Source organism: Salvia miltiorrhiza, chromosome 2, assembly GCF_028751815.1.
Source record: "Salvia miltiorrhiza cultivar Shanhuang (shh) chromosome 2, IMPLAD_Smil_shh, whole genome shotgun sequence".
Lineage (NCBI taxonomy): Eukaryota > Viridiplantae > Streptophyta > Magnoliopsida > Lamiales > Lamiaceae > Salvia > Salvia miltiorrhiza.
This window is the reverse complement of record NC_080388.1, coordinates 48177363-48186683: the sequence shown is the minus strand read 5'-3', so window position 1 is coordinate 48186683 and position 9321 is coordinate 48177363. Positions and strand designations below refer to the sequence as shown.

Below are 9321 nucleotides of genomic sequence, written 5' to 3'. Positions count from 1 at the left end.
ATCCTCTCGATGAATAACATGCTTCGGGTCAAACACGTATTTTCTCAACTGCGACACGTGAAAGACATTGTGAACATTCGCGAAATTTGGAGGTAACGCGAGTCTATAGGCAACAGGGCCTACTTTTTCCAATATGTCGTATGGGCCTATAAATCTAGGCTTGAGCTTTCCTTTTATACCAAATCGGTGAATCCCTCGAGAAGGGGAAACTTTCAAAAAGACTTTACTTCCCACTTCAAACTGAATCTCTGTGCGTCTAGTGTCGGCATAAGATTTTTGGCGATCTTGAGCTTCTTTAATTCGTTGCCGAATTTGTCTCACAGTTGTGATCATTTCTTCCACTGCGTCAGGACCTAACACTTTTCTTTCTCCTACTTCATCCCAATAAAGCGGAGATCTACATTTTCTTCCATAGAGGGCTTCATATGGTGCCATGTTAATAGTCGTTTGGAAACTATTATTGTAGGCAAATTCAATCAGGGGTAACACTTGTTCCCATTGAGCTCCTCTATCTAACACTACAGTCCGAATCATATCTTCCAAAACTTGTATAGTTCTTTCAGACTGTCCATCCGTCTGTGGATGAAAAGCTGTGCTAAAATTCAACTTAGTACCCAATTCCCTGTGTAAGCTCATCCAAAAACGTGAGGTGAATTTTGTATCTCTATCGGAGGTAATCGTCATTGGAACTCCGTGTAAACGTACTATCTCACGAATGTATATTTGAGCTAACTTTTCAGAACCACTTGTGACAGGAATCGGTATGAAGTGAGCACTTTTCGTCAATCTATCTATGATCACCCAAACGGCGGTATTCCCTCTATTCGACTTTGGCAAGGCAGTGACAAAGTCCATGGCAATGTGGTCCCATTTCCACTCTGGGATTTCTAACGGTTGTAATTTGCCATAAGGTCGTTGGTGTAATGCCTTCACTTGCTGACAAGCTAAACATCGTTCTACAAACGAAGCTATGTCTCGCTTCATGCCTTCCCACCAAAATCTTGCTTTTAAATCTTGGTACATCTTCGTACCTCCCGGATGTGCTGCGTAAGGCGTGTCATGAGCTTCGCTCATGATTTCATTTCTTAATTTCTCATCATTGGGTACACAGATTCTTCCCTCAAACATCAATGCATTATCTGCTGCTTCTTGGTATGACTCAAGCTTCTCAGTACGGATTTTCACTCGCAATCTTTCCAATTTCTCATCCTCTCTTTGCATACTAACAATCCTTGATCTTAGGTCGGGGGTAACACTGAGTGTCGCCATGATCAAATCTGTGGTTTGCGGTGGAAATACCACTTCCAACCTTAACCTTTCGAATTCCCTAACCAAGTCATTCTCCTTGGTTAGGATACATCCTAACTTGGCTCGTTCCATTCTGCTCAAGGCATCTGCCACGACGTTGGCTTTGCCTGGATGATAATTGATTCCACAATCGTAGTCCTTGACCAATTCTAGCCATCTTCTTTGTCTCATATTCAGATCCTTCTGTTCAAAGAAATATTTGAGACTCTTATGGTCGGTGTAAATTTCACACCTTACTCCATAAAGGTGATGTCTCCAAATTTTCAATGCGTGCACTACTGCTGCTAGCTCTAGGTCATGTGTCGGGTAATTTGCTTCGTGTGGCCTAAGCTGTCGCGAGGCATAAGCTATTACCTTTCCCTCTTGCATCAGTACACAACCTAGTCCTTTCTTTGATGCGTCCGTATAGATAGTGTATTCCTTGTTTGCTTCTGGAACGGCTAGTACTGGGGCGGTGGTCAACCTCTTCTTCAATTCTTGAAAGCTTTGTTCGCATTCGTCTGTCCACAAGAATTTGACTTCTTTCTTGAGCAGATGAGTTATAGGCTTGGCTATTTTGGAGAAATCTTGTATAAAACGACGGTAGTAGCCTGCTAATCCTAGGAAGCTACGAATCTCGTGAGGTGTCGTTGGTGATCTCCATTCTTGCACTGCTTGAACTTTGGCAGGATCCACTTTGATTCCTGCAGCTGAAATGACGTGGCCTAAGAAATTGACTTCTCGTAGCCAAAACTCACATTTGCTATACTTAGCATAAAGCTTTTCAGCTCTTAGCTTCTCTAGCACGGTTCTAAGGTGCTCTTCATGATCCTTCTCATTCTTCGAGTAAATCAAGATGTCGTCTATGAATACCAACACGAATTGATCCAAATATTCGTGAAACACTCGATTCATGAGATCCATGAATACGGCGGGGGCATTTGTTAATCCAAAAGGCATCACTATGAACTCATAGTGTCCGTATCTCGTGCGGAATGCTGTCTTTGGAATATCCTCAGGTCGTATTCTCAATTGGTGATATCCCGTCCTTAAATCTATCTTTGAGAAAGCGCGTGCTCCTCGAAGTTGATCAAACAAATCGTCTATACGTGGCAAAGGATACTTGTTCTTTAGGGTCACCTTGTTTAATTCCCGGTAATCGATACACAATCTTAAACTTCCGTCTTTCTTTTTGACAAACAGGACCGGTGCTCCCCAAGGCGAAACACTGGGTCGAATGAATCCCATGTCCAACAATTCTTGTAGTTGCAACTTCAGTTCTTGCAATTCTGCTGGTGCCATCCTATATGGTGCTTTGGATATTGGTGCTGCTCCAGGTTCCAAGTCGATTGTGAATTCCAATTGTCGGTTCGGGGGTAGACTTGGTAGAATATCAGGGAAAACGTCTTGATACTCCCGCACTATAGGTACATCTTCAATCTTTATTTGTGCTTCCTCTTCTTGGCTCAAGTATACTAAATATGCTGTCGCGCCCTTTTCTTTTAGTATCTGGTTCGCTTGCACTGCAGAGATGATAGGTGTCTTCTTCCATTTCCTATTGATGGCATAAAAACATGTAGGTTCCAGGCCAGGTGGCTGGAATGATATCCGTCTCTGCTCGCATTGTATCACCGCATGGTGTTCTGCTAACCAGTCCATTCCCAAAATGATGTCTGTGGTCCACATGCGCAGAAGTCTCAACGTCTTAGCCTTAAGCTTAAGAGGTCCTAATTCGAATTCTAAGTTAGGACACACATGTGTCACGGTGGTGATCTTCCCTAAGGGAGTGGCTACCCTTAAGTGTAGCTGGGCTGGTTCTACATTCAGCTCTAACGTATCCACACAAGTATATGAGATGAAAGAATGTGATGCTCCAGTATCAAAGAGAATAACAATGGGTACACCTTTCAGTTCCCCAATACCTGTTAAGTTTCCTTGGTTCTTATCCTGATTCTTCTTATTGATAGCATACATCCTTTGATATTGCGGTGGTATTCCTGCTTGCGGTGCAGGTAGCTGCTTATGAGGCTGGTTTGGACGGCGAAAAGGTTGTTGCTGTAGTGGTTGAGGTAGAGGAAGAATTCCCTCCATTGCTCTGAGTTGTGGGGTTGGAAACTGATTGGGTCTTCCTCCACTCATCCCTTGCTGTCGGTTGGGGCACTGGCTCGAGTAATGCCCTGGTTTCCCACAAGTGAAACAATTTGGGTTTCCAGCTCTGCACACTCCTGTGTGTAACTTGTTGCACTTAGGACAAGGGGGTATCCCTTGGTGTCCGGGGTGTGAGGTCGCTGGTCCACCATAAAATAATTTATCGCCTTTCACGAATGGAGCCTGGACATTCTGACCTTGCCATGGCTTTTTACCCTCATTTCCACGATTTTCCCATTTGCGTTTTCCTTTCTGTCCTTGGTTAGAGTAGGGAGTGTTTGATACTTGCGTATATTGAGCTGATGGAGGCGTTGGTGTGTGTGTTATTTTCTCTGGTTGCATTGCTAGCTCCATATCTAGAGCTCTGTTCAAGGCCTCGGCGTAGGAAAGTGCCGTTTGACTTGCCAATACAACTCTTATCTCTTGTCGCAGTCCGGCGCAAAATAACTCGGACATCTTCTCATCCGTATCCACTCTATACGGTGCATATCGGGCCAGATCGCAGAATAGTCGATCGTACTCCACTACAGTTTTATTCCCTTGCTTTAAGGTGGTAAACTCCATCTCCTTCTTTTTCCTATAGCTTCTGGGTATGAACTTCTCACATAGAGCAGTCTTAAAAAGCTCCCAAGTGAGTTCATCTAACTGCTCCGGGGTCATAGTTTTCTGCTTTGCTTCCCACCAATAGTCGGCGGTTCCTTTCAGCTGGTAAGACACGCACATAAGACGTTGTGCGTCGTTGCATCTCAAAAATCGAAAGATTCGTTCCATAGCACGAATCCATTCTTCCGTTTCAGCAGGGTCTCCCGTGCCTGCGAAAGTCGGTGGGTTCTGTCTTAAGAAAAGTTCTTCCACTCTCCTATCTTGAGGTGGAGGCGGCGGCGTAGGTTCTCTGGGTTCTTCCTCATTCTCGGGTGTATCTCTGTTCACTCTTCGTGGAGGCATTATGACAATCTACAAGTTTGGGTCAAAAGATAAGTTCCTCTATGTGACAAGGATCATCTTACTCTAGTCTTATGGCTGAGTAATTCACAACATACCATGCGTCTTATATATATATATATATATGTATATACATACATTATCACATAGAGTATACTCAATGCATCAAGTACTCGGTTCTCAATCAATGTATACAAATTGACAACTACATCATAACAATGCATCAAAACAAGTAATCACATTTCTCATTTAGTCAAAAATGGCCACTTTGGCCCATCATGTATATACCGTGAAAATTGCCTCAGCGAGGACTTCTTTTGTACAAAATGTATACTATGATCTATAAACTGCTATAGGTCAGTACAAAGTACTACTCTGCTAAAGACCTAGCTACTGCATCAATATTGCCTCTATGTACAAGCAGCCCTACAACTGGGTACAGATACTATCCGTTACCCGTGTACTATGGGGGCCTAACAAAATAAGTACAAACCCTGGTCTGGGATGGAACTATCCATTGTTAGCCAAATCTAGGGGCTATCTAAACAAAGCTACCATATATATATACATCTCTATTCAAATACCATCATATCAAAACCATATCCACCCATGACCTCTACCATCACCCCGGCTACTATCGTCACTCCCATCCTCCGTAGCATCATCACCGACATCTGCTCGAGCGTCACCCAATCGGGGCACATACGGCACACCATCCTCACTGTCAGAGTCGGCACGGTGAAAAGGGTCGAAGGCGGCTCTCTCTCGAATCGGATCTCCTCGAGGGACGTCCGTCTCGAAGGCCTGGCCCATGTTAGGAAGATCCAAGGGCTGTGAGATGAGAGTCCCAACAACCGGGACTGATCCTGTGTCGTCCTCCATGTCTCTAGCTGTCCCCTGGGGTCGTGAAGGTCCTGGTGCGAATGGATCAACATCAGCCATAGCAATCTCGCCCTCTCCAACCGTAGGGAGGGGAGGAACAGGGAGGGTCTCACGGATGGGGCTCATCAGCTGCTCGATGGTATCGATGGCCTCAGTGGTGTCTATGGTCATAGGGGTAACCAAGATATCAATAGGAGAAATCTCCTCCTCGGGCAGAGTGCCCTGAGGAAGTGAAGGAATAGGGTCATCAATCGGCTGGAAGATAAGGAGGTCTAGTCCCAATGCCATAAAAGGATCCTCAGTCTCAAGAAGACCCTGAGGCTGACTCTCTGCCTCACCCTCTCGGGTGTCACTCTCCGTCAGGTAAAAGTAGGGTGGGTTCGCATACATCACGAACCGGCTCAACAGAATGGTTAGGTACTCCGGGAATCGCACCTCAAATCCTCCCGGTGCCAACGGGCTATAGAAGTCTGGGGCGATAAAATGACACCAAGCCTGCCAGTGGGGTGGCATCCTATGTGGTAGTATCTGCATGGCCTGCTGGGCCGTGACTCCATGCTCTACGGCGTCAATCCACCTGTGGTGGAAGCGTGCTAAGAACTCTCCAATAGTCTCGTGGTGCTCCAAAGTACAGTCATAGAAAGCCTGTACTATGTCGAATCCGTCTGCCATGCTAGAATAACAACTCGTGTTACTAAGTCAAGAATGACTTACTCGTTTATTACTCAATAACATACTCGTTTGTCGGTGTTCCTCTAGGATTCTCGTAGTGTATCGGTATCAATATTGATTCCAATAAAAATTTTCCACCATCTTACTTATCCAGTCAATCAAAACCAGATATCAATAATATTGCATCATGTACTAATCATGCTTCTTTCTCAACTTATAAATATCATCAACTTATCAATTGCATATCTCATGCTCATAAGTAACTTTAAACTTTAACTTGCATACCTCGTCAAGCTGGCGGAGATGGGGTGTTGGCTCTTGTCAGTGACATAGCTCTTTTAGTCTAAGACTCTAGCTTAGACTCAAAAAAAAAAAAAAAACTCTATAAGAGATTATACTCAGAGCAGACGAGCTGCTCTGATACCACTCTGTCGCAGCCCGATATAGCCAGTGATAGCGTATACCAAGTATCGTACGACTAATAAAAGAAATAGTGAAAGAAATAGGAATACATCTTATTTTAGCGGAAGCAATTGCAAACTTTACTCATTTTAAAGAAGGATTTCAAGACCAAAATAATTACTAGCTTGGGTAAACATGATTAAGCCATTGAAACTTAGCAAGGGTCTGAGAAGTATTTCCCTTAAGGGATATTACAGACATAAGCAAATTAAATAAAGAGTTTCATCAGAGTTATGCAGCGAGATGCGTTACTATATGTGTGAAGACATATAGCAGGGAGTTCAAATTCTTATAGAGTCAAAGCTTATAAGGATAAATATGAGACATAGGAAAGACACAGCCAACTGACAATTCCAACAGCTTTCACCCATCCTCGCGCCAAGCCAGACCTGCACATTTAGAAATACATGCAGGGCTGAGTACCAAAAAGCACTCAGTGGACTCATGCCGGAAATAATTGAAATGTTGCTCTTAGAGATATATGTCAATCTTGCCCTTTTCAATGCATCAACAGGATTTAACTGAGATTAAAAATACCTGTTCATGTTTTTCTGTCATAAACTCATTTGCATCATCATAATAATATCATTAGTCTGCAGACATTATATATTCACGGTATGTGCCAACTATGAGAACTCATATAATATATATATAAGGTGAAGAGAAGGAGGCCTCCTTCAAATCACCGTGACCGGCCGACTAGAGACGGCTCACGGTCACCTCTGCGCACAAAACCTTTACTGTCATATAAATCAGTCAAAGGCCGATATCTTGCATCATGATCATAATCATGTCTTTCATAGAGGCAACATACCATATCTCATTCTCATCAATAATAAATATGGCAAGTTGACAATTTTCATAATACTCATCAATAATGCTTCAACATGCTTCATTTTCATAAGATTCATCAATAATGCTTCAACATGCTTCATTTTCATAAGAATTTGCATTTGAACTCATTATCATGGTAGCTAGCCATAATAGAGTTAGAATAAAGCCCACCTGTCTCAGGGGTCGATGACGTAATGCTCAGAGTCGTACTAACGCCGGCCGTCACTCGAACCTTTGGTGGCGCACGTGGTTTAGATTGTCATGTGACAAAATAAACTCTAGTTAGAATTTCATCTAACTAATATCTCAATACTTATGCTTTCATCATATGCTTAATCTCATCTTATAACCTATCTACTATTTACCCAATTGGACCTCTCAATTTAATTAGATATCTTATCCAATTAAAAGACTCTCAATCCTAGGTAAATAGCATTCATAAACATCAAATAGTCATTCATACTTTGCAATAATCAATTTCCACATAATACATTTTCACGATTTATCACAATAGTCAAATGACTTAAAAAAAATAATCCTATGAACTCGAAATCTTTTTCCTTGTAAGTAAATTCCCAAATATTCACGTAAGCTTGGAAATAAATATAAAATTTTCTAGTAGTATTTTCATGACATAACATGGTGTATTAATCCACCAAAACTTTAAAATCCTCAAAACAATTACAAAGTAGAAATTTTCAGACTCCTACAGTTTATCATTCTGCTCTGCCTCAACTTTAACGAATAAACTGTTTTGACTCAGAAATCTCCTAGATTCGAGACTTACACTGTTGAAAACCTTTCTGCGTCTAGTTTTATTTAAAAAAAAGTAGAGTGAAAAACTCCAAGTGGTTTACGAGATATGGGTGTTTTCCCACAGTCTACCAGATTCGGCAGTTTTGCACGACTGGAAGCTATGATTTTTGAAAAATAGTAAACGTTGGCCAAATGGTTTGAAATTTGGTGTAAATCAGTATAATACATGTATCTTTCTACCATAAAACTTTGGGAGGCTGAATGTTTTTGAAAGTTACTGAAAAGTGTGACTCTAGGGACTGCCTTTCTAAATTTCCGGTGGACATGCGCAGTAAAAGTTTTGCATTTTAAAAAGGTAGTAAAAGAAGTCCAAATGACTTGAAATTTTACCAGCGTCCTCAAGACACATATATCGACACACTGTAAAAGTTTGAAGAGTTTTAGACGAGGGAAACCTCGTCGACTGATCAGTCCAGAACGTAAGAAAACTTCTCAAAATGGTTGAAACAACAACATATACACATATCATCATAGATCTATACTTTCATCACCATTCTCATGCATTTTCACACTAATAACTCATCATGCTTCAATTATGCATCAATATACATGCTTATACCACAAGAAAATATATATATAACATAAGAGGAGGATTGAGGTTGCTACCAACAAGATCAATGGAGGTGGAGTAGAAGATGATGGGTAGTATGCTTGGAGCTTGAGCTTGAAGATGAACACTTTAAGAAACCTTAGTTCTTACTATATTTGGTGGAACAAGAAAAAGAAGTGTGGTGGAGTGAGGAGGAGGAGGAGGGCTGCTGAAAATAAAGAAGAATAAGAGAGGGAGGGAGATGAGAGAGAGGTGTGCATGTGCTTGTGAGCTTAAAGTGTGGAGGAATGAGTTGGCTAGTTAGATTAGCTTTTTAGGGGCTCTTTAATGGTGCATGTGATTTCCATTGATGGGAAAGAGAAGAATAATGTGGGAGAGTGGGGAGGGAGCTAGTGCTGCGTAAGGGTGAGAGAGTGAGAGAGAAAGAGTGAGAGAGATTGAGAGAGATAGAGAGAGTGAGAGAGAAAGAGAGATAGGTGTGTATATATATATATATATATATCTATATATATATATATACTTGAATAATTATAACTCTTATTTAGTATGTGGGAAAAATATATCTCATGAAAATATATTTATTCATGTGAGGAAAAATTATCTCTATTATGATATATCTAATATCATAATAACAATGCATCAATAAATCATATGTGAATATTCTACCAAGTAAAATATTTATATCACATAGACATTTTAATAAAAATATAGGGCGAAGATAGGTTTCT

At 41.4% G+C, this 9321-nt stretch overlaps 1 protein-coding gene and 1 long non-coding RNA gene across 2 annotated transcripts; both read right to left on the bottom strand.

Moving 5' to 3' along the window:
* Positions 1-2933: 2933 nt before the first annotated feature.
* LOC131009641 (uncharacterized) lies at positions 2934-4206 on the bottom strand. Its single transcript, XM_057937053.1, has 2 exons — positions 3043-4206; positions 2934-2960 (listed from the first exon to the last, which is right to left on the bottom strand). The coding sequence occupies exons 1-2, from the start codon at positions 4204-4206 to the stop codon at positions 2934-2936; spliced, it is 1191 nt and encodes a 396-aa protein (XP_057793036.1).
* Positions 4207-6518: 2312 nt separating this feature from the next.
* LOC131011841 (uncharacterized) lies at positions 6519-8319 on the bottom strand. Its single transcript, XR_009097124.1, has 2 exons — positions 7399-8319; positions 6519-6782 (listed from the first exon to the last, which is right to left on the bottom strand). It is a non-coding gene; the product is annotated as an uncharacterized LOC131011841 (long non-coding RNA).
* Between the last annotated feature and the right edge of the window lie 1002 nt (positions 8320-9321).

Coding starts and splice junctions, on each gene's coding strand:
- LOC131009641 (XM_057937053.1), bottom strand. CDS start 4,206: ATGGAACGAATCTTTCGATTTTTGAGATGCAACGACGCACAACGTCTT. Junction 2,961..3,042: donor AGATCACCACCGTGACACAT/GTGTGTCCTAAC, acceptor TGTGGACCACAG/ACATCATTTTGGGAATGGAC.